Raw genomic sequence first — 25,298 nt, forward strand, 5'->3', positions numbered from 1 at the left:
TAACTAACACTTAACTTCAAGAACTAACTATATACATTTGATAATGAGTAAACCACTAGGTTGACAAAGCAAGGGAACGTTCAAGCACCATCACAGGTGATAAAAAGGAACTGAGAAGGATGGGGACCGGCAGCACCTTATATACAGGTGCTGCTGCAGGAGAAACTAGAGCCGGCCCTATGGATACCACTAGGGGGAAAATTTCCAGCACTGGTGCATGTGGCACACACACACCTAACTGGGAATGGACATGAGCAAGCACTCAAAGAATTCTTCCAACAACCTAGCTACAGCCACTTGGGGAGAAGGCTTGTTTACCCCTTCCGTCAGCGTAAGAAGCATCTGCGGTACAGTGCGCCAGTGGTACAGCTGCAGATACAATTCCACAGCCCCCAGAGCACAGACATGCCTATCATTGCAGGGATCCTTGCGTGTCAGGTTCTTCTAGTCACATACACTGAAGCTGCTACATCAGCAGCAGAACAGACGGGTGGGGCCATTAAATGGCTGTGGGAGAGGTTTGCCTTCGGGGTCAGGCGTGATCTAGGGAGAACACAGCAACATCAGAGCAACTGCAATTCCTGTGGTTTTTATTACATAATGTGAACGCTTCTCTCCCTGGGTGTGAGAAATCTGATTTTATAGATTTCATCGTTTTTAATCAATCTTCGGGAGAAGACCAGCTATGACGGCGGATGCAGGTGGAGCATGGCAGTAACTTTAATTAAAAAAAAGGCCATACTCATGCATTGGCCGGGAATCGAACCCGGGCCTCCCGCGTGGCAGGCGAGAATTCTACCACTGAACCACCAATGCTCCAGCTGGGAAAAGCAGCTTCTCCAGCTGTTTTGTTCATAGCGCACACATGGTGCAAGTCAAAAGGTATCTGGTTACAGTCCCACTATGGGAACATGTAATTCTGGCCTTGCACTTCTTAACCCTTGCACCACGTCATGGAAGCAAGAGAACCTTCAGCTCTTTATTGCACGGTCTTGCTCCTTATTTTAGGGGGTTTATTTCAGTTCCCTGCAGGCATTTGCAGAAGCGCTCAGCTCAGACAAGGATGTGGTTGGCTGAACTACCAGTAAAGTGAAGTCCTCCGCAAGCCAGGATCTCTCAGCACTCCATGGGGGGAGCCAGGGAAAGTACAGTAGCCAGGCAGTAAACGAACAGCAAATCTGCTTAGGCCACTCGTAACACCTGATAACCTGCAGGAGCCACAGGACACCACCTAGAAGGTGACAAAAGCTACATATGCCGGTATCAGAGGTAATTGAGGGATAGGAAACCAGCTTGTGCGTAGAACTGATGCTTCAGAAATTAAAATTGCCCTTCCCGCATGTGTCTGAGTTGATGCCCAGGAGCAGTCAGACCCCTGAAGAAGTTACATGTGCTGGGATACAGGAGATGGACATTGACTCCAACCTGGCTCCGCCAGCTGTGAGTGTGGCCCTGCCAACTAGGCACATGTTAGACCGTGTGACCAAGAGGCCCCTGGGGTCTGTCCCAGAACTTGCCACTACGTGACTGTGGAGCAGCCCCCAGGCCCTAGCTGTAAAACCAGGAGACTGTGGATTCTGATTCTAGCGACCTCTCGGTTCCCAGCTAAACAGTTGCTGTACTCCAAGAATTGCACTAAGTGAAAGGCAGGTTTGCAGGGCTGCAGCCAGCAGAGAAAGTGCTGGGACATGCCAGGTCTGTGGCCCCAGTACCAGCGCAGGGTGCAGCCCAGAGAAGTATCCATGCAGCTCTGCAGGCTCCCAGCACCTCATTCCCCATGGAAACCCCAACACCTGGGCTGCAGCTTCCCCCCTGCCCATGTTGCTGTCCTGCCCACAGCCTCCCTCCTCCGCGCAGCCCCAGCGCTGCCTTCCCTAGCTGCAGCCCCTCAAACCTGCCTGCGGCCAGGGCCTTTCTTCCAAAACCAGTTGCTAACAAGCAGCCTGCCTGCTGTCAGTATCGGCAACCCATGCATATTAACATCAATGGGACGGGCTCGGATCCCAGCCAAACGCTGCTACTACCCAACATCCCCGGTAATACCTTCAGCAGAGCTTGGAACAGGCTCGTTCACATTAAAGGTGCTACATGCAAGAGGCCTATGAAACTCAGTCATTCCCTGTGCTCGGTGCTGCTGAGACTAGAGGCCAGGCGCACTCAGAGGGGAGGAAGCATGCAGCGTGATGAACAGGGACACTGCTGATTTGAGATCTAGCCAGTTTCTGAAGAGGTAAGAGTAGTTTCAGGCACTACCTGCTCTTGAAGCCCCTGGCAGTTTATGGCTTTGCCACAACTTTTTCTTGTCTCTAAAGATGGTTTATTTTCCATGGCTGCTGTGCAAGACACACACAAACAGCTGAAGGGGGGGCCCTGAAACTGACTAGACTGCATGGTCTCTGGGGCAGGGACTGTCTTTAGTTCTGTGTTTGTACAACACCTAGCACAAATGTAGCACTGGTCTATGACTGGGCTCCTACACATTAACCACATTACAAATACACAGTGCTGTCAAGTACAGAAAGAAAATGGGAGAAATAAAGTCTGCCAATTACAGTGACCTTGGGTGTTACATATATTGAAGGCAAAATAATGCCAGATAGAAGTGTGATTTTCCTGATGACAGAATCTCTTTAAATATTCCAGTAGCTGGCAAGTGGCAAAGTTTAAGAACACGCACATTCACTACTTGGGTTGCACTGGCACTTGAGTGAGGTCATGACAATTCTCATCAATCCCAGATAAAGAAGCTTACAGGGACTGTGCGGAAGGCAAGAACTGTCTCCCTAGACCCCATTCTAACTATGTACGGACGTAACCGACAGCCAGGAAAAAGGAAAAAAGTCATTTCACTGCCATGATGTAATTTCTCAAACAATAGCTTCGACAGACAACCACCACACTGCAGCCCTTTGACCTTAGACTAAGCAAAGGCTATGCTGAGGACAGATTACTTATTGAAAAGGCATGCCATGTTACAAGCATGACAGTCTGTACCCCTATGTTCAACCCTTTTGCAAAACTATGCTACATCTGCACAAAACATACTATGTAAGATATCATTTGAAAACTCGTGATTTGCTGATCATTATTGGTCCTGGTAAAAGATGTGTGACAACACTGTGTAAAAGATCTAAGAGTCCACTGTGTGATATTACCAAAAACATATTCCAACATGTTCTGGAGGGCAGTAACAAACAAGTTCCCCAGGGACAGAAGGCTAGCCAAGGTGTCAACTAGCTCAAATGGACCACCACCTGATTCAGTGACCGCTCTTCCAGCAGCAGAGAGGGTTTGGGGGGAAAGAAAAAAAAAATCTACATTTTCACAAAGAAGCAGTTTAAGGTTCCTGGCCACACATCAGCTAGAGATGATTCTTGCAGAAGAGAAAGGACTATAAGAGGAGAGGACAGATGCTCCAAATCATCTCTCCCTTGCTCTCTACTCACATCATCATCAATAGGTGAAGAACAAAGGAAGCAGTAGTGGACTGGGGGTGAGATCCTGTCTAAAAGAGGTTCAGCCAGTAAGACTACTGTGGTGAGAGACCTTTGCTTTGTATTCACTTAGCTTGTTAAGTTAGGTGCTAATTGCATTGCCTTTTATTTCCTTGTAACCAATCCTGACTTATAGGCCTGATGACTTGTAGTCACTTAAAATCTATCTTTCTGTAGCTAATAAATGTGTTTTGTTGTTTTATCTAAACCAGTATGTTTGGACAACTCCATTTGGGATAACAAGATTTGTGCACATCATTTTCAAATAATAAATCACAGACTTTCTGTGAGCTTGTATTGGACAGGAGAGTGCTGGGCAGTACAAAATGCACATTTCTGGGAGAAATCTGGGACTCGGAGTTGGGTAATGTTGCCCTGCAGTGTAACTCAGCAGTGGCTGGCTGTGGCACTCACACAGCATAGCTAGGAGAGATTTACATGCTGGAGGCTGGGTGTGAGCAGGCCAGGAGCGGTTGCTTTCACAGTGAAGCAGTGTAAGAGGAACCCCAGTGAGGGGACCCAGCTGTCCAGATTGTACCCTGGGGAATGTCACAACACCACTCCACCTTTTCTATGATTTAATATTATGGGAGCACTCAGGCCCAGCCTACACTCAGCAACATCCCCTCAATGCTGGGTGCTGTACAAACGGGAAGACAGATCAGACTGGCTATTTGTTGACTAAGGACACAGCTGTGAAATAGGATTTGAAGTGCAAGGAAAACCCAACATTTCATATCACATTTAGCTGATCAGACTGCAGCAAAAGAACTGAAGCCAAAGGGAAAAGGGTCAGCTTAAGTGATTCTGATGGACCAAACTGCCCATCACACAACTCTCACATCTAATAAACGCGTTCCATGTTGCACCTTGCAGGTGCTTTGCCCAGTCTCTCTCCAAGGCCTTGTCTGGAACCTATCCACACAGGCAGCACAGGGGTGAGCAGGTGAAGCACCAGAATGCTAGCTATGTGGGTGCTGTCCTGACAAAGCCAAGATGAAAAGGGACTCACTGCTGGAGGTCACCTCCTGCTGGGAGAGGGACTCCTCCTTGGGCTCCGTCGGGAGGCTCAGGGATTGCTTGCCCTCATCTGTTTCATCATCTTCAGGGATGACCAGCTTCATCAGGCTCTGGTTACACACATTAGCCACCTCTTTGATGCCTGAGCAGAGGATGTAAGGAACACTCCAATTGGAGATGCTGTGCGCAGCACCTGAGACAAGCCATGCAGCAGGAACCCAGAATAATACAGCAGAGCCATTCCCCGTTGCCTGCCCTCACCTCCTTCCCCCAGTCATTAAAGTATCCCTGTAAGCTAGACGTTCTGGCAGCTGGGGAGGGAATGCAACTCCACCCCCATCCCCTTTTGGGGCAAAGGCAGAGAGGACTATATATTTGTAGGAGGAGGGTCAGCTAATTCCTTGTGGCCCACCTCAGCAACCCCTGAGCCCAAGCATCAATCCTCTGCTCCCACATCACAGAAGAGTGCATCAGCTGGAAGTTTCTGCTCAGGTGACCACGGTGAAATAGCCGATGCCCTGTTAAGTGATCAGATGTCAAGAGTTCACAGCCCACAGACGGGGGAGGGCAGCTCCTGCCTCTCAGAGGCACTGCTTCAAAGGGAAACAAACAGCAATACAGGAAGGGGGCTATTCATGAATTAACACCCCGGGGTCCCAGAGAGTGTGATTTTCCCTGACTGACACCAAGGGCCAGCCTATTACACATGCAGCATGTGATTTCCTTCCTCGCCAACAGAGAGAGAAAGAGATCTTATCAAACTGTTTGGGTTCTCCTCCTCCACAGGCCTAGTCCTCTCATTTAGACCCACATGGGGCCAAGGGAGGGGTAAGATTGTTACTTTCTTGTGTTTCATTCCCCCCTAGGTCCCTCTGGCCAGGAGAGCTGAGATTAGCTCCCCAAGGAGCTTTGCTGCGGCCCTCGGAATACCCGTCCATAGCTGCGTTTGCTTGGTGACAACTGTATGACTGAGAGAAAGGAGCAACACAGACTCAGTGGCAGTGCCGGCTTCCCCTGATCTGGGTAACAAGGATACTTTTCTTCCGGTCATCGTAGGACAGGCACGGCAGAACAGCGGTCAGGATCCCCGAGGAGTAAGGCAGCATCACCCGGCCAGCCAGCTGGATGAACTCCCTCATCCAGCACATGGCTGTCAGCTGAATCAGATCATCTGGAAGACAGGGACCAAGGGGAGCTGAGGAAGAGGCAGGTGGCTCCCAGATGGTCAAACTCAACAAATTAAGCAACATGCACAATGAAATGACAATTGGCTTCTGGTTTTGGTTTTATCTTGCTCTCAGTAGGGGTTGTAGTGAGGAGTGCTCTCCCAAAGATCCATCACCCAAAAGCCCAGTGAAAGGGCTAAATGGAGACATCTGCTAGTAATTATTAGGCTTCAGCGTTAACATCCCATTGAAATTAATCAGAACAATATGAGCATCTATTTTAAGCATTTAAAACATGCTCTCCCCCATAGTATTTGTACATCTAAGTTACCAGTACAGCATATAGGCCCATATGTCATCTACATGCCTTCCTCCTTCCCCAGAGGCAGCTCAGGAATTTACTGCTTAACTCTCCATGCTCTACTGCATAATATTTGCAGATGCCCGTCTGCAAACTCAGGCAGGTGGCACTGCATTGGCTTCCACCCAGGAGACCTCTTTCAGAATCACAAGGGCTAGAAAGTTTTCTTTAAAGAAAATGCTGAAGAAACAAATGGGGCCAGCAGAAGAGTAAGTGCTGGTATGAGGGCACTACCCTCCCTCCCCCCCATCCTGCCAACAATAGTCTCCTTCCTCCTCTTTGGCCTCCAGCCCCCTCTATACGGTAGGTCTGCCCTGATTCCAGCCAGCAGCTCATTAGCTGTGTGAACACCCCCTGGAGGCAGGAATAGCCTCTGTTTGCGCAGGTAGAGCAAACCCCTGCTTGCAACCTGAGTCAGCCGCACCAGTGCAAATCACAGTTTATAACCATTTACCCTGTCTATACCTGATGTTCACAGTATTAGTGCAACTATGGAAGGGGCTGGCTGCTGATGGCTAAAATTGGGGTAAATCCCCAGCAAAGAAGCCAAAGACATGGCAAGATGCATGGAATCAAATAAAAACTTTTAAACCCTTACATCAATAACCTCACGAAACCAGATTAAGTTGCTTAGGCCTGGGCTCCAAAAAGTTACACCCATTTTATAGAGTTGTTATTTTATAATCAATACCAATTTAGACAGACAGATGAAGCGTGGCACTCTAAAACTGAGGCAGACCTAGTTTACAAGCTTAGTTGGCATGGGTGAAATCACAGAATTTAAATAGATACAATCGGTTTCAAATAGAAATCAGTGTGCCCCCACAGGTTTGCACCATTTAATTAGATCAGCTGTAAAGAGATGCCACTTAGATGTAGACAAGCCCTTTCTGAGAGAGTACCAAAGCTGTCTGAGTCTCTGTACAGTAGTTCTTAACCAGGGGTACCTCAACTCATCTAGATTGGTGTTTCTCAACCTGGGGTTTGCAATCTCCACGGGGGTCGCGGGACGGGTTTAGGGGTGTCGTAAGTGCAGGGCCGGCGTTAGGGTGTGGCAAGCAGGGCTCACCCTTCAGATTCCTGAAAGGGGCACAGTAGTCTGGAATGAGTCAGAGCCAATGCGCTATACAGCTACCGCTGGTTAGAGAATGTGCAGGGTCCACTAGATGGCACTTGGCCAGAGAAAAGTGCGCAGTATATTTAGGGTTTCTGGTTTTCGGGGTTTATTTTTAGCGACCGTTGTGTTCTATGTAGCTGTCCAGAAATAGGGGTTTTTCAGGGCTCTTTCTGTACAAGTAGCACTGTTTCAAACAGCTCTTCACTAAACCGCACCAGGGAATCGTTAGTGAGCACCAGCAGGATCTACAAAGACTAGTTAACACGCAACATGTTCGTACGGTCTAGAAATCACACTCCATAGTCCACATGCTGCCCTATGTGGACAAGCCAGGGCATAGAAGCATCTGCATTGGGAAAGAGGGGAAGCCAGCACGAATTGAGTAACCATTTCTGGTTTTCATTCAATAAATACAAGGGGGAGTTTTGTGGAGGTGGTTTATCCGTAAAACCTAAAACCAGAAACATTAAACGTATTAGCTGCACCACAGAAAACCCTCAGGTACTTGGGCCTCATTTTTCAATCCTTAGGGCACCTAAATCCAGTGGTGTGCCATGACACTTTTAGTAAGGTATGCAATTCTACAATGCAACTCTACCATCGTGTGGTATAAAGGACACCATTGTGTTCCACAAAGTGATATCTCCACGTGCATTTGGGGTCTGACAGGGGCACAGCCAGTCAGGAAGTCACATTTGGGGCTTTCATATTCTTGTAGAAATGAATTCTCGTGCACGCAATGCACACATTGCATACACAGATGGTACGCCACCTATAAATCTATAAGTGTCCTCAGTGCTGAGCACATGCAGATCCCATTAAGGTCAGTACAGATTTGGGTGCCTAACTTTGGCATTGCTGTGTGAGAGTGCTAGCCTAAGTTTTTGACACCATATCAGACTCACAGTTCCAATGTAATGGATCAGCAGTGTAATATAAGCAGTAGTAATTCACGGGGTAACAACATTAAAGGCCGTGCAGCACAGCTGCACACCCACACTTGCAATGCTCAGACAACTCTGGCCATCGCCTGCCTAGCAGCAGGGTTTTACGTGGGCGGCTCCAAGGTCTTTTTTAATCTAAAAAAGTTAGGAGGAGCCTGTCTGAGCTAAGGCGCTTTGCCAAGCACAGGATTCTGCTGTAAGCAAGAGAGAGCATTTCCCAGCATGGGACAAACCAGAACCTTGGTCTGCCCAGAGGACTCTGGTTGTTCTAATGTCACTGAATCTGGTTACTGATGTAACAGTTAAAGGTTTAAATCAAATAAAAACCTTTTAAACTTTTATAAAAATAAAACCTTTAAAAAAATAAAAACCTATAAAAATGAAGTATACAATAAAAACATATTCGGTTATATAGTGTTCGGTTTAAACCTTTTAAAGGTTTACCTTTATAAAAATACCTTATAAAAAAACCTTTTAAACCATCCTGCTGAGCAGACACATTTGGGCATCAGAACTATAGGATGCCCAAATGGTCATCCTATAGGTCAGGGACAGAGCCCTCCTACTGTCACTGTACAAGATCCGACATGCAAGAAGGGGCAATAGAAACAGTTTTACAGGCACCCCTGCTCCATTTTATGGGCTGAGAAACTGACGACCATTAGGTCACGCTGATGTAATGACATGAAGGGTGATTTTCAAAAGCACTCAGTGGCGGCCTCACGCTGGACCCACTGAAGGCATTGGTAAAACTCCGAGTTCAATGGGAGGGGAGTGAGGCTTCTGAACCCCCCCCCCCCCCCCAATTTCCAATCCCAGACCATTCTGGTAAGGGAACGGACACTAACTGCATGTAGAGTCTGGTATACTGATCTCACTGGGATCCCATGCTTGTGCCAAGAATGCAGTTCTCCTCCCATTTAATCAAACCACTTCCCAAGGATATTCCATGGTGGGAAGTTACCCAGGATAGGATTTTCAAAACCCGACACAAAATAGCAAATCCTTCCTTCAAAAACACAGCCGCTGTCCAAGATTGGGTACCAGTTCAGCCACAAGTGAACTGTGATCCAAAACTAGCGCTGTGCTAGCCCTGGGGAGTGTAGCCCATTTTCTATGGGGGGTGGGTGAACAGGAGGCATGGGAGTTGTAGAGAACTGTGCCACCTACACTGTTAACAGACTTCAATTCTCAAGCCAAGGTTTTGGTCACAATCCCAGGGGCTGTGACAGTCACCCAGGCTCCAGCCAGCACGCTGGCCTTTGCACACTCACCAGAGGCCTGACAGTGAATCACTAGAATGTTGGCCATTTCTGCAAACTTGACGCTGGAAGGATTTTTCTTGATCTCTTTGAGGAACTCCCCGAGGGCCACCTCGCACCTGCAGGGCAGAGGGACAGCCAGTTAAGAGACTATTCTCAGCCTATAGAAGCATAGGGCTACCCACACCAACCTTTCTGGGTACATATTAACTGACACCAAGAGCCAAGGAAAAGACCGAATAGCTGTCCTCTGCCACCAGCCATGGTGGTCAGCACTCGTCCTAACAGGAGGCTTCAGCATTTCCAATATAGGGTATGTGCCTGTGAGTGATCTATACTCAAGCGGACGCCTCAGGAGATAGCCCAGTTTGAGAGAGCGTGGCCACTCTGCAAAATAATACTGGCTGCACAGACCAGCTGAGTTGGCTGTACAGAGCAGCTGCATCCCCATTGCATTACTAAGCTGGGACATCGCAGCATTTAACCTTCAACCGAAGACCCCTGCCAGGTCAGCTACCTTGAGTTTCCAGCACTGCTAAGCTCAAGCTAGAGATTTGTGCGTGGACACGATCTGGGTTAGGGGCAACACTCGAGTTATACCAGAAGCTAACACTGCAGTGAAGACAAGCCCATAGTAAGCTGCTTCCTCATTGACCCAGTAGATAGCGTCTTCTCTCAGACTCCAACCATCTGCCTGGCTCACAGCAGTGGGAGAATCATGTCTTACTCAAACAGGTCTGATCACTCTTTGTGCAGGCTCCCGGTCATGGAGACTCTGAGCTAATTAAAAAGCAACACCCACACATTGCTGTATTTCAAGAAGTTGAATTTAAAGCTCCCTGACCAATCACGTGGCAGAGATGAATCACAGGCAGTAGCTTCAGGTATAAACGTGTCTTGCATTGCCTGGCACCCAAAGGCTCTGGGTGTTGCCATTTCCTGCTATAACAGGGCATCTGGCTTTCCATAAGCTCTCCACATACCAGCACTTGAACAAGGCCACAGTAGTGGCCTCTCTCAGTGCAGCCTGTGCAGGGCCTGCGAAGGTAACGGACAGGGATGAGCAGCTCAACATAATGCAGCCCAAGAGGGCCAGTCTCTCGCCCACTCAAATCTGCAACTCAAACACCTCTCCTGATTCGATTCTATGGGATTCTCTACAGCAGTGTTTCTCAACTTTTTAAGTAGCAAGTATCCCCTAACTTCTGAAAAATTTAATAAGTACCCCAACACTTAATATTCCATGGGATTTTATATTTACAGACTAATGTGAGCCATAGGTTGGAAGAAGGACTGAGTATATAAGGCTGTGATATGAAAGATGTCAGACAGTGTGGGTAGGGTTACCACCTTTACACCAAGGGTGCACAGCTCAAGTATGTACCTGGGCTAGGGGTGATGTTGGCAAAAGCTAGGAGGCTTTGAGCAGCATGCCAATGTTTGGGGATATAAAGCATCGCACCAAATTTGTTGCCATAGATTTGAGAGGAGGAAGGAGTGAGAGAGAGAGAGGGAAGGAGGACAAGAGAGAGAGACAGGAAAAGAGGGTAACTGGTGAAATCTGGAGCTATCATAGTTGTCAATTTCACTGCTCAGCTACAGCAGTGAAATTGAAAGTTTTCTGGGCACTGGGCTTTGAGCCAGAGAGGGGGGCTGCCACCTGGGGAAGTTGTAGGCGGCTGCAGCCTGGCTGCCAGCCCGGGAGGTGGGCGACTGCCACCCAATCTGAGCTGGGGCAGAGGAGGCTTCCGCGCCAGCTGGGACCCAGGGATGTGGGCAGGCGGCTGCTGCCCATCTTCAAGCCAGGGTGCTGGAGGCTGTCCTTTGGCTCAGAGCCGGGACGCAGGTGACTGCCACCCTGCTGCAAGCCCAGCTCGTGAGACTCAGAAGGCTGCCACCAGGCTCCCACCTGGGAGCTGGGACCCGGCAGGAAGCAGGAGGCTGCTGCCCGCCTCCCCCAGAAGGTAGCAGCTGCTGCCTGCCTCCAGCTGGCACCGGGCAGGAAGCGGGCTGCTGCTGCCCGGCTTCCCCAGAAGTCAACAGCTGCTGCCCATCTCCCCTTCACTCAGTTTTTTCCCAGGTACCCCATGCCTGTGTCTCACGTACCCCCAGGGGTACGCATACCACAGGTTGACAAACTATGCTCTACAGTAGCAGTTTTGTAACTGCGAGTCACACTCTCAGCAGATGGGGTCATGCAGCGACGTGTGGAGGATGCCGTTTTGCTCCTCGCACATATGGAGCATGCAAGGTCACACAGTGTAGGAGACACCATTTTTCTCTTCAAAACAGCATCCCCCAGGCTGTCTGGGGTCCTGGAAGGAAGTAATTCATTAAAATGGGGTTGTGCCAGCAAAAAGTTTGGTAACTGCTGCTCTCAGGGTGACCAGCTAGTAAGCAGGGTGGATAAAAATCAATTTTTTTTTTTTTTTAAATAAAAAAAAATTTTTTTTTTTTAAATCAATAAAATACTCAATTTGTCTCATTTAAAAAATAACAGTTACAATTAAATCTCATCACAAACATGCTAAACCTACACTTACAGTCTCATAAAAATGAATTAATGGTACTAGTCTGTCCAGCCTAACTATCAGCTCTTGCTTCTTGACAGTTCTGGGCTTTCAGTTTCAGTTTCTCAGCAGACTAAAGTCACGTGTGCAAAGACAGACACAGGCTGGAGAGAATTGTTGTTGTTCTGTGCTTCTATAGCGGTGGAGCTGGGCCAAACAAGGCAGAGGAATTAGTTAAGACACTGTCTTAAAGGCAGAGACAAAGGACGGAGGCAGAGTAGAAAGGAACAGTGGAGTGGACTGGAAAAAAAAAAGGGAAGACATTATTTAGTACACACACAGCTTCCTATATTCCCCCATACATTTTCCACAGAAAAACTGTCATAGCTTCTGGGCTAAGAGAGACCCTATCTGGGAATATTTTGAAAAAATTCCTTCCCTAGGTAAAAAAGGAAAATGTGTCAAGTGTAAGCAGTGCAAGAAGGAGATGCAGGACCTAATTGCAAGAATGAAATATCATAATGTAAACTGCTTACTGGTAGAAAATGATGTGGATATGTCTGAAGAACAGTCTGGATCAACTGGTTAGTAACAAATAATTCACTTTGCAATGCATCATTCTTCAAGACCCTCTCTATGCCTTTTAGCATAAGTGTGATCTAACAAGTAAATTTCCAAGCTGTTTGCTATGTTGGATGTTGCTAGAAAAAAAAAGTTTAGTTTAGCTAATCCTTATGGCTTGTTTAAATAGTTAACTAGGTTTAGAATCTATCACCCAAGTATACAGTACAGAAAGCTGCAATAAGAGAAATCTAGAGTTGCCAGTTGCCACTGGGTGTCATTTTCTTATTTTATATTACATAATACATACCCCTTATTTTGGAACATCATGGCCACAGACCATAATGCTGATGTCCTAAGTCTATTCCCTATTTTACTTCAGCATAACTCAGCTTTCCCAAGGGAACCTCATCCTATATTTGTTTTCTTAAAAAACAGAAGTGCCAGTGAGTTCTATGGGGCTTACTCCAAAATTAAGTGCAGTCAGTCTTAGCTTTTTTGGTAATTTGGAATTGGATCTGCAGCCTTGCTGAAAAAAATGTAAATGATTAACTGAATAACAGAGTGAGAAGAACGACTATTCAAAATCATTTTTGAATTTTGTTTCAGGATTCCATTTAAGCATAAGAGATTTTGACTGTGACTGTCTATCTGCAACAACTTCAGTCATCCGTTGGTACTTTTAGCGGCAGTGCAGCAACTAAAGGTATTTCAGACAACAAAGTATCAGTAGCAAGCAAAAAGATTTCAATCATCCAGTAAAACCACCACCATGGATGCGTTTGTAGTAAGGACCAGCAAAACCAACAAGACACCACAGATGAAACGATTGCTCGGTTCATTTATGCCACAAATTCTCCTTTTCACATTGTTAACAATAAACCCTTCATTGACATGGTTGAGTCCTTATGACCAGGCTACACTGCACCTGATGAGCAGACATTGGTATAAGGTTGCTAGATACAGTGTATGAGAAGGAACTTGAACAGTGTGCAAGAAATACTGAGGGAAAATTTGCCAGTTTAAGCCTTGATGGGTGGAGCAATGTACACAATTATCCAGTAATATGTGCCTGTCTGACAACAGAAGATGGGATTGCATATCTTTCAGAAACCATAGATACATCGAGAAATGCCCACACAACAGAATATTTAAAAGATGTGGCAGTGAAAGCTGTAATAAACTGTGAACAAAAATTCAACCGTCACATGCGCAGTTTTGTCACAGACAATGCTGCAAACGTGGCAATGAGAAGATACTTAGAAGAAGAAACGGAAGGATGCTCCTTAACACATGGCTGCAGTGCCCATTTAATGCATCTTTTAGCCAAAAACTTAAGTATGTCTTCTCCAGGAATAAAAGAAAATGTTGCTGAAGTTGCAAAATACTTCTGTAAAAACCATTTTGCTTTAGCTTCACTGAAGGCAGCAGGAGGCTCCAAACCAATTCTCCCTCAAGCTGTTCAATGGAATTCTGTGGTTGATTGTTTTGAACAATTTATTAAGAACTGGCCTAGTCTCATAAAACTTTGTGAAGAAAACCGTGATAAAATAGATGGAAGTATCTCAACCAAAGTATCTAAACATTGGATTAAAGAGGAATGTAGAGGATATGCTCAGTATACCGAAGCCTATATACATAGCCTTAAACAAACTTCAGAGAAATTGTTGCTGCATTGCTGATGCTGTTGAAATTTGGAAGGCACTTCAAGAGACATTGAAGAAAGAAATACCTCACCAGAAAGTTAAACTGCAGGCAATTAAGAAGCAAATGGATCAAGCACTAACACCACCTCATTTTCTTGCAAACAGTCTCAACCCCAGATATAAAGGTAGACGCCTAACTTCTGAAGAAGATGATGCTGCTGCCATAGCATGGGCATCTCAAAAATCACTCCTCAGTTATGCCAGTCATAATAAATTTCAGGGCTAGAGCAGAACCATTTAAACAGCACATCTTTACTGATGATGTTTTGAACAAAGTCACTCCCCTGAATTGGTGGAAATCATTAGCCAGGCACCTTGAAACAGAGTTCTTTCAGTTGCTAAGCCAAATTTTCACAGCAGTAGCTTCTTCTGCAGGCAGAGAGAATATTTTCATTGTTTGGTATTATTCAATCAAAGCTAAGAAATCGACTGGGGGGGTTGAAAAAGCAGGAAATCTCGTATTTCTGTTTCAGTCTATGAACAAAAATGACAGTGGGAGTGGGGAAGATAAGAGCAAGTTGTATAAGTTAAGGACCGTGTATGTTTAGTGTTGTGATGACTTGCCTGTTAGAGTTAATAAAATATGAAAATTTTTAAAAAATTGTTCAAGGACAGCTGTCAGCTGGCAACTCAGGAGACTGCTGCAATTGCAAATGTGAAACATTTATGTAACATTTAAGATTTAGTTTGATAAAATGTAAGTGCTAATGTGTTTGTGTGTGTGATTTGGTTCTTACCATTCCTAGTGTACTGCTGCTGCATCTGCAGCTTGACACAGGCAATGAGTATTATGTACTATTTCCTAAATTAATAAAAATCAAGTTATCTAAAATATTACACAAAGCATACCCTCCTATATGTTGTAAAATGCTGTATTGAGTTGTAATTTAATGTGTTTTAGTGATCAGATTTGCACCATTATTTAAGAAATATGTGAAGTAGTATCAGTGGGACACGATTTAAATCAATGATTTTCTCTTGGTGATTTAAATTGCCTTGATTTAAATCAATCCACCCTGCTAGCAAGTGTGAAATATCGGGATGGGGCAGGGGGTAATAGGCATCCATATAAGAAAAAGCCCTGAATATCAGTACTGTTCTTATAAAATTAGGACACCTGATCACCCTAGCTGCTCTACAGTCACAGCTCTGGCCACAGTGAGCTGGGAACAGCAGCATGTTGCTGGCCTAGATATCTCAGGCCATTTAGTAAGAAAATCAGTTTGCTCTATTTTATAAAGCACGTTCCTTGCTCCTTCATTACATAGCTCTGGTTTGTGGACAGTGGAAGAGACTGTGACTACCGAACCGACAGCACCACTTCATCCCAGCCCTCATACATCTCCCACCAGTCCCATCCAGAGTGTTTGACCAGTGCCCCGTACCTCCCCGCACTCACATCTTCCGGATCTCTTTGCTGTTGTCTCCCAGGATCTGGAAGAGTCCATCCAGGATCTCTGGCAGGTAATCCAAGAGATTAATGTCAGGCACCGACTCTAGCACCAGGATCTAACTCAGGGAAGGAGCAAGGAAGACAAAAAAAAAAAAAGTCCTTGTGAATTTCAGAGAAGACTAGAAGTTAAATAACCAACCACCCCTGTTCCTAACCCACAGTAGCAGCAGTGAAAAAATAGAGGGGCATGTACACCTGGGCAATGCCTGAACTTGGGCACTGGGTGGTGGACCAGGTGATCTAATGGGCTGTCCAACGCCAGTGGACAAGTTCCAGGGAACGGTGCAGGTCTAATCCTAGCTGCGTCACCAAATCCTGTGGACTAGTCAGTCATGACACCTGCCCCAACTGTAACGCAGAGGATACTTATCTACCCTAGAGGCATTAGAAGGATTGTTTGTTCTCTTACTTTGAAAGTGCAAAGTTCTATACAAGTTAGGGAAGTGCTAAGGGCTGGTCTATACTATAGGGTTTTGCCGACAAAAAAAATCAGCTTTTGGTGACAAAACAGTGGTGGTGTACACACTGCAACACTCCCCCAGCTTCCCCTGGCTTTGGCAACAAAATAAAACCACCTCAACGAGAGGTGTAGAGCTTTTTGCGGCAAAGTTAGAACGACAAAGCTTCAGTGTAAATGCTACAAAAACAACGAAAGTTCTGTAGCACTTTAAAGACTAACAACTTTAATTTCAGCAGGCATAAGCTTTCGTGTAAGCCCACTTCCTCAGATGCAGTGTAAATGCTGTATGCCATAATTGGGCTCCAGGAGCTATCCCACAATGCCCACTCTGACCGCTCTGCTCACTGGTTTGAATTCCACTGCACTGCCCTGCACCTAGCTTCACAGGCATGCGCCCCTCCCCTTTCAAAGCCCCAGGAAGTTTTGAAATTGCTCAGCATGGAGACAGAGCTCACACAGCTACTGCCCCACTGAGCTCACTGGCTCCGGGCAGCAAACGCACTCCTGCCTGGGCTGCAGGGGAGGGGCTGGCTCATTCTCCTGAGTCAGCGGGAGAACTCCGAGGGACTCAATCCTGCTCTCCCCCCGCAGGCACGCAGGCAGTACAGCTGCTGCGGGAGGAGGGGGGAGAGACTCCTTATGTGCTATACAGAGCCAGGGAAGGAGGCAGGCGCTGATGTCAGGGTATCCCCCTCCCCACGCTGGTGTACAGGTCTCCGCTGAGCTGGGGTGGAGGGACAGGGGGGACACTACCTGCCTGTGCACCAACTTCTGCCTCAGGATTGTTGCTTCCAGATGCTGTTTGAACTTAAAGAGACAGCATGTGGACACTCTCACTGTCCCCCAACACACACTGTATGTGTGTGTGTGTGTGTCTCTCTCATGTAAACACTCACTCACTGTCACACACTCTTCCTTCCACCCCCCGCCAAGTGGGCACCTTGTGTTCGTGCTCAGCAATGTCAGCTTGGCTGACAGGGCAGTTGAAAAGCAGCTGTCAACTAGTAGGATGCCCATGGAAGGATGGGTTTCAGAAACCTTCATGTGCCTGTCCTGTGAGGCATTGTAAATCCTTCCCAATGCACCCTGCATGCAGTTGCCCAGTGGGATAGCTACCCGCAGTACACTGCTCCCCATGTCAATGCAAGAGCTGGTAGCATGAATGCACTCCACTGACACAAGGAGCACAGTGAGGACCTGCAACAACAGCTTAATTACAGCAGTAGGTGGCTGTACGCTGGTGTAACTTGTGTTGACAAAACTCCTTAGCATAGATAAGGCCTGAGTGTTTTCATTACCTTCTAGGATTCTGTACGTTCATGGCAACAGGAATGGGGAGAGCTAACCTGCCAGCAGCTATGGCCAACTGCAGGAAATAAGCAGGAGAGACACTCAACCTTTTAAGGAGTGAGTGAGTTGGCAAGAAAAGAAAGTTAACTTTATGCATCTATATCGACTAAAGTTAGTGTAGGACCTGTGCCTAGATACTATGGTGATGGGCACACTAAAACAAACAGGAAACTCAGCTGCAGCATGGTCACAGCTGTTCGATAGCTTTCACTGGAACTTTCTTAAGGACAAAGGTTTTACAGCCCCGGCCTGCAGCAGAGTCACCCCTTTGAGAACATCTCAGCAGGGGAGAAGACAGCACAAGTGTCATGCCACACGAACTTACCCAGGAGATGATGAACTGCCGGGCATACTGGTTGTTGGAATAAATCCTCTCCCGCAGCAGCGGGATGAAACCCACGAGGTCAAACTTGTTACTCTCAGTCACAATGTCCTGTGGAACCAACACCATGGCCAGACGTTAGGGCCGCGGTGAGGCTCGGCCCCCAGCACTCAGACCCTCTGCACTACCGCAGTCACCAGCTGGCTACTTCCTATTTTTAGCGAGTTGGTGGCTGGACATAGCTTAGGAAGTGAAACGCTGCCCCCCAGTAGGTGGGGCTCAAATCAGCCAACTCCAGGCATAGGTTATGTCTCAGGTCTTGGTCCTCAAGCCAAGAGAGCACAGGGTTTCTCTTATTGGTCTGCCAATCAGGCATCCTCCCTCTGGCAGGGCCAACACCTGAGGTTTCAGACACAGGTGAAGACTCGCCCCCCATAATGCACCAGCCCATTTGCCCACCCATTTGCCCATGGAGGTGGGGGGAAGGTTTCTTTGATTCATGCACTGATCAGCTCACCTGCCACAGCATGTGACTGAACCACTCTTACATGGAACGAGAAGTGTCCCTAGCCACAATTATCCCAGCCCGATTTAGGGCTCACCTACACTATATGACAATGATCCTATGGGACAGTGGAAAAGAGCGCACGAGCAGGGCTGAACCCTCCCACGCCACCACCCTGCTACCTCCCACAGCAGGAATCTTTGCATCGCGCCAAGTGCTGAGCTGGCACCTGGGAGCAGAAAAGGGGCCAGCAATGAGCCGTTTAGTCCTACGAGTAAGGAGGAAGAAATAGGAGCTAGAAGCATTCAGAGGTTTGTGCAGGTAAGAACTACACTGCATATAGAACGGAAACTGGAATTAAAGGCTCTTAGAAGAGACAGCCAGCTTTGGCTCTTCAGACAGAGCACAGTCTAAACAAGGAAGCAAGACACAAGATGAAAAAAGAGAGAGAAACCACTCTGGGATTTGATGGGGGAGATGCAACCTACCGATGACACTGGAGCCGTCCCTTGGGGGGGAAGGTACTCTTATAAGTTTTTCATTAATGTTCACACATTGCTGTGTTAAAGGCAACTTCTCCTTCACCCCCAATCATACCATACATGTATGAACCCTTAGCATGGAAATGACCAGCAAAGCAACATCTCATTCCATCAGAGCAGCGGCCAATATGGAAGAGCAATTTCAATAGCGATAGGGTGAAGTCATGATGGTATTGGCTGGTACAGCTTCCTGGGAATGTAACAAATGTGTAATACTTCCCCTCCTTCCTCCCCAGGGCCTCCTGAAATGGGTCCCTAGGATAGTCAGAGGAAAGGCGAGAATTACCTTGAGAAGTCGGTCCAATAGTTCAGAACCGCTCTTTACATTTGGGTCTGGATCAGCAGCAAGCTGCAAGTTGCAAAAACAAAAAAGCCATCACAGGTTATAGGGTTCCAGAGAGAAAGACAGAAGCGCACACGCACATGCGCAAGACAGTTTATCTGTGCTGTGTTCATAGTCTTGCTCAAGGTTGTTAAGCCATGAAAAGATCTGACACCTGCACAGGTTAGATCAACTTGGTTGCTTGTCAGCAGTTTCCTTTCAGACTAAAAGTTGAAGGCGTTTTCAGGAATGGGCTGGGGAGATGGTTACATGTGAACACAGTTCTGCCCCAATACCCTGAGTGGAAGGTGTGACCCAGGCAGGAGAATGTGGTTGGGGAGTTTCTCTTACACACACTAAGTCTGATCTGAAATGCCTTGAACACCACTTCCCTGATGCTACCCTCAGCTCAGCTCTCTTCTCCGAGCCACAAGGAACAAGGGACAGACCAGGATAGGGCAGTAGCCTAAACCTACCACAGACATTCCTAAAGCAGGGTCCACAGGCCCTAGTGCCAAAACCAAGTGCACTTGCACCCACGTGGCAGGAGGGATCTGCAGCAGTGCCCCCATCAATGGGGTACCAGGGGAGGGTTTCCACGCTACCTGGGCAATAAGGGCGTTCATGGGGGAGGGAAGGCAAACCGAGGACAAGTTAGTTACCTTACTCAGGCCATCAAACAGCACGTTGAAGTGGGGGAGGACGGAGCCCCTGGCCACCTTGACGATGTTATACAGGGCCTCGCAGGCATAGTACCGCAGTCGGCTGTCAGCATCATTGAAGCATGTCAGCACCGGCTCAATCAGCTCCTTCAGGTACAGCCCAGAATCCTGATGGCAGAACAAGGCTGAGAAGTCAGGGCCAATCCCCACTCCGGGTGGGAAGAGACTGACCTTTGGCCGTATGTGCCAGATAACGGAGCACTACGCCATGGTCACAGGTGGCAAGGCCATGAGGCATCACCACCTTTGGGTTCATTGGCTCCTAAATCTAGATCATACTAAGCAAGCCCGATCCATCTCAGCATGGCTCCAGATTCGCAAGGAGCTATCAGATTCTATCGTGAATGCCACTGGAGGACTGCAGGCCTCTGGAGGACTGGACTGCCAGCACAGGAAGCATTTCTTGAACTGAGATCATTGCCTCCCCGATAAGACCGTGATCATGGTCGTGATGTATCCATGGACAGACAACAGGTCAGTAAGACTTCTTTAGAACAGTAATAGAGTCATTCGTGAAATCAGAGCCTTCAAAACACACTGGGCCCATTAGAGGAAATCACTTGCCCTGAAACCCGATAGCAACTGTGTTTGGGATTAGACCTCTCAGTTATACATGTAAGATGCTCACAGCCTGTGAGAGCTTCTGGCGTCTCAGGCACAATCTGGCCTTGAGTCATCCTAAAAATTCTCACTGATTTTTTAAGTCTTCTTTGTACAAGCTAAAAGCACCATGACTTTCTTCCTCAACTGGGTCTACAGTAGCAAGTCAAACAAAACCTCCTTCTTAGAGACAATGAGTCTGGGGTTCAAGTGTTTTGCAGATGAGGTGATACAATCATCTAAAAAAGAATTAAGTTGATTGTGTCCTTTTAAATGAAGTGAAAATTAACACAGGATTTATCAAGTCAATTTCAGCAGATGAATTAGAAGTATTTTCAGGTACTACACCTGTCCCAGAGTTCACCAGGGAATGTGTGTGAATTTAAAGTCACACATTTCTATTTTCTTTTAGTTTTTTTTCTTTGTGTTGTTCTATGAAAGATCCATACAAACAAAAATGTGTCTGACTATCCTCAGGAAGAGTGAAAATGATGTCATAAGCACAAAGTGATTTTTCTCTTTAATTTTTCAGCTATAATGATCTAAAGTGATACTTTTAATTATTGTAGGTGAAGAATTCCAGACAAGTCTGATTTTTAAGTTGATGGCACCCCTTTAGAGCAAGGAAGACTGTCTCAATGTTTACTAAATGGATAGTGAAGAAAAATCCACTACAGAAAGAAAGTTATTCCCAGGCTAATGAAGTAAACTGAAAGTTTTTATCAATGTTTGTATAACTTAAGAAGTTACTTATACCTGCACCTGACAAAAGATTTCCATAACACTGGTAATTTGTGTAAGCCACTTTCCCATCTAGTACTGATGCCATTTATCCCAGTAGAGCATGGAAAACAAAGTTTGTAGTTAAATCTGTGTTCTTTTACGGCTCTGCAGAAAAATCATGATATCATAGGGCATTTCTCTTTAGAAAGACAGCAGAGAAAGTGGTAGAATTTTAATAAAAGCATTAAGAACCTGGAATATCACCCAGCACCAGTTCCTGACAATTTTAGAGACAATTTTAACATTAACTCTGAGCCCTGACCTTCTTTACAGCATATCCGTTTTAGCTGAGTACAGTGACTCACTGTCACATTACAGGGGAATTAAAATCATACCACATGTGATTTTATACAGGGATAGTGTGTCTCTAGACTGCTGTGCTGCTGCTGAAATGCAGAGTGAAACGCTATAAACAGACATTCTTATTTTTCCCTTCTTCTCTCCTGAAAATATTTTTGATACATAATGTGTGTCTGATCCAAAGCTCATTATGACTTCAGTCTCTGGATCAGGCTGCAGATGCACAAACACAAATCTGGATCCTGCAGCCCTTACTCAGTGCTCTCACTGAGGAGAATGGTGTAAAGGCAAAGGAAAGGGGAGAAGGCCCTTCATTTGAACAGAAGCCGGTTAAGTTTCTCCTTGCACATAAATATTACAATGAAGTGTCAGTTCAATAGCAGGACACTGGGCAATGGGATACATGTCTATTTCAGTGACTGCAGTTTACTCTAAAGTCCAATGGAAAGATGTTGTGTAAACTGATGCAACCATTTAAGCCTCTGACTGGGGTTGGCCTGTTATACTTTAGTCTCCTTAAGGCTCTCTATACTAAAATAAGCAATGCTGAACTTGTAATGAACGAGTGCAGAGGCTCAAGCAATTAGGTGCGGGGGCTCAAGCAATTTTTTTTTTTTTTTACTTTCATAACTAACGCGGCAAGCCCAGAGGCGCCGGGGCTATGAACTGCCAAGCCCAGGCACAAATTAAGCAACGACAATAAGCTACCATGTAGTGGGACTGAGTGGTGCAGGGCTCCGTTTTATCATAAGCACAGAGAATTAATACCTAATTGATACACAAAGATTGCTTCCCCTGAAGTGTCTTCGAAAACTCAGACAATGCTGACATGTGTACTAAGCTCCCAGAACTGGTCCCACAATGCCAACCTTTGGTGGAGTTCATGGCTTTTGCCTTGAGCATCTCCTAAGAAGCAGAGTAACTTCTGCTGCCAGTTCTGATGTGGCCAGAACTCAGTCTCACTAGATGTGGCTTGTAACATTCCTGTTCTTGTCCTTCCCAGCCCAGCACCAGGGTTAATTTTTCATCCTCTCCCCAGCAGAGAAAGTTTACCCATTACCATTAAATGTTGCCATAGAGCAGCTTGGGCCTAGCACAGGGCTAGGATGCACAACCCCTCCTGGGAGCACTAACTCACGGAGCTGACAGTTGACTTCAACAAGGCAGCTTGGGGAGCGCTCTCCAGCAGTCCGGATCACAGGGAGCAGGTGCTCACAGGCTACAGTGACAGGCAGAGTTTAGAACTCAGACCCCTACCTTCCCGAGAGCGATGGAGCAGGCTGCCAGGCCGATGAGCCCCCCTTTCCTGCTGTGAGGATGCTGCGAGAGCGCAAATTCCTGCGACAGGATCTGGATGACATGTTTGATCTGTGCTGCGTTGTTCTGAGCCACGAATTCGCGCACCAACCTAGACAGAGAACAGAGGGGAGTGCAGGAAACTTTAGTTTCAGTAGGACAGAATATCTTAGCCTGGCTTTCATAGTGCATGAGACGTTAGCCCCCAGGGACATTTGCCATGCCATAGAGTCTTGTGCAATGGCTACCAGAGTCCTCCAGCCCAGGAAACGTGGACAGGATGGGAATATTCATTACAAAGAGCCTCAACTCAAGCCCTCAGGTGAAAGTCAGCTACTAAACACAGGACAGATGAACAAGTACCTGCTTGCTCCTCAACCCCGCCTCGCCTCAAACCATTGCAATCACTTCATGAGACAGACAAGTTCTACCACTGCAGACTCCTGAAACAGCAGCGTGGAAGTCAACACAAGGCCTCACTTCCTTATGGGGACCCTCCCTGAAGACAAGTGGCTCATCCCCTCTTCCGGTCCTTCAGCTACCCCAAAAACCTCGTGCACCAGGCTGGGGCAGTCTTCCTAAAGATCCCCAAAAGTCTTCGTACCATTAAATCCACAAGACTCAATACAAGCATGAAGGGCTTTCAACTGCGCAGTGACCCCCACCAAGCCCTCCCAGGATCAGAAGGCAAGTACAGAGAGTGGGAGACACGACTCAGCATTTAGGAGGAGTGTTCAAGTCCAAGTATCTCACCAAGAGCCTCCTCCTAACTCCCAAACTCCTTGACTCCTTTGCATTAAACTTTTCAGGGGATTCTAAACTGGGCCAAGAATGTATGTGGGATTTTAGGCCATTTAGTTTTGGCAAAATTGTGGCGGATGGGGGTAAAGATGAGCCACAGGTGAAGCGTCCCAATCACAGACTCAGACTCTACGGTCAGAAAGGACAAATCTGATCATCTAGTCTGACCTCCTGCACAACGCGGGGCACAGAACCTCACCCACCCACCCTGTCACAGACCCTTGACCTAAGACTGAGTTATTGAAGTCCTCAAGTAATGATTTAAGAAAGGGGTGTCAAGCTCATTTGCTATGGCGGGCCAGATTTGAATTAAATGTACTTCAAGTGGGTCATACATACCATAAATCAAAATACTAGGCACAACCATTTTTATGTAGTATATTTTATTTGCTAGATATCAGCAATATAAAAACTGCAGTAGAAGTGAATTTACAACTACTACTATTTTACGATTAAAAGAATCAATGATTAAGAATTATAATACTGCGCGATGCCCCAAGACCACACTGTCCCTCTCCCGCCTTTTGGAGCACTATGTCTCCTGCACACTGTGCTCCACGCACTGCCGTCACAGGACACAGATCTCGTGGCAGTGCATGACGCTGCAACATCTCACGGCGTTGTACTCTCCGGCGGCAGCGCGCCAGACCGAAAAGGTTGGTGGGCCGTATCCAGCCCGCAGGACGGATGTTTGACACCCGATTTAAGGATTTTAAGATGTGGAATCAAAAATTCAGACAGGATGCCTTAGACTGGAAACTGTGATAGTAAACAAGATGCCTTAAACTGAAACTGTGATAGAAATGCTAAATTCAGGCAGGATGTCTTAGAACTACAATAGAAATGCAAAAATCCTTGGTCTATGTTGTAAGACGTTAACTACCTTTGTAACTGCACCCAGCCATACCCTGTCAAACAGATAGCAAGTGACTGCATGTGACTCGGGACTCACTGGCACCAAAGAATCACCAGGACATGCTGGCACCGTGAGACCCCCACTGTGTGTTATAAGTACCCCTGGTACGGTAAATGACCTGCTAAGTATCAGAAACTCCACTATACGATCAATATGTAAAAAGGAATCTTAAAAAACTATATAAGCTATCTGTATTTTGTACCAAGGTGAAGTTCCAGAGATCAGCACAGGGACGTGCTGTCTGGGCTTCCCTATAGCTATAGCTGTCTGTATGTATGTCACAATTAAAGTTCTGCTTGATCCAACCCTAAAAGAGAAGCTGCGTGATCTTTTCCATGACAAAGATACAGAGAATCCACCAGCAAATGACCCTTGCCTCAGGCTACAAAGGAAGGTGACAAACCACCAGAGCTTTTGCCAATCTGCCCTGGAGGAAAATTCCTTCCTGATCCCAAATATGGCAATCAGTTAAACCCTGAGCATGTGGGCAAGACTCACCAACCAGACACTCAGAAAGAATTCTCTGTAATAACTCAGAACTCACCCTATCAAATGTCCCATCACAGGCCATTGGGCATATTTACCATTAGTAGTCTAAGAACAGTCAATTGCCAAACTAGGCTGTCTCATCATACCATCCTTTCCATAAACTTATCAAGCTCAATCTTGAAGACAGCTAGGTTTCTTGCCCCCACTGCTCCCCTTAGAAGGCTGTTCCAGAACTTCATTCCTCTGATGGTTGGAAACCTTCATCTAATTTTAAGTTTAAACTTCCTGATGGCCAG

General features: G+C 46.6%; 1 protein-coding gene and 1 non-coding gene across 3 annotated transcripts in view; both read right to left on the reverse strand.

Annotated features, from left to right (window-relative positions):
- Nucleotides 1-25,298, reverse strand: part of VAC14 (VAC14 component of PIKFYVE complex) — a 190,671-nt gene that overhangs the window by 157,946 nt on the left and 7,427 nt on the right. For both annotated transcript variants that reach the window (XM_067563484.1, XM_067563483.1), the window contains exons 2-9: nucleotides 22,758-22,908; nucleotides 19,758-19,925; nucleotides 19,060-19,122; nucleotides 17,730-17,837; nucleotides 15,541-15,650; nucleotides 9,377-9,483; nucleotides 5,551-5,685; nucleotides 4,507-4,656 (exon numbers count right to left, since the gene is read on the reverse strand). In XM_067563484.1, coding sequence (XP_067419585.1) covers nucleotides 4,507-4,656; nucleotides 5,551-5,685; nucleotides 9,377-9,483; nucleotides 15,541-15,650; nucleotides 17,730-17,837; nucleotides 19,060-19,122; nucleotides 19,758-19,925; nucleotides 22,758-22,908 — 992 coding nt within the window. The remainder of the gene's footprint in view (nucleotides 1-4,506; nucleotides 4,657-5,550; nucleotides 5,686-9,376; nucleotides 9,484-15,540; nucleotides 15,651-17,729; nucleotides 17,838-19,059; nucleotides 19,123-19,757; nucleotides 19,926-22,757; nucleotides 22,909-25,298) is intronic.
- Nucleotides 746-816, reverse strand: TRNAG-GCC (transfer RNA glycine (anticodon GCC)). Its single transcript has one exon. It is a non-coding gene; the product is annotated as a tRNA-Gly (tRNA).

Source organism: Emydura macquarii, unplaced genomic scaffold, assembly GCF_026122565.2.
Source record: "Emydura macquarii macquarii isolate MOO-44397 ecotype Brisbane River unplaced genomic scaffold, CSIRO-AGI_Emac_v2 contig_2503, whole genome shotgun sequence".
NCBI classification, from domain to species: Eukaryota; Metazoa; Chordata; order Testudines; family Chelidae; genus Emydura; species Emydura macquarii.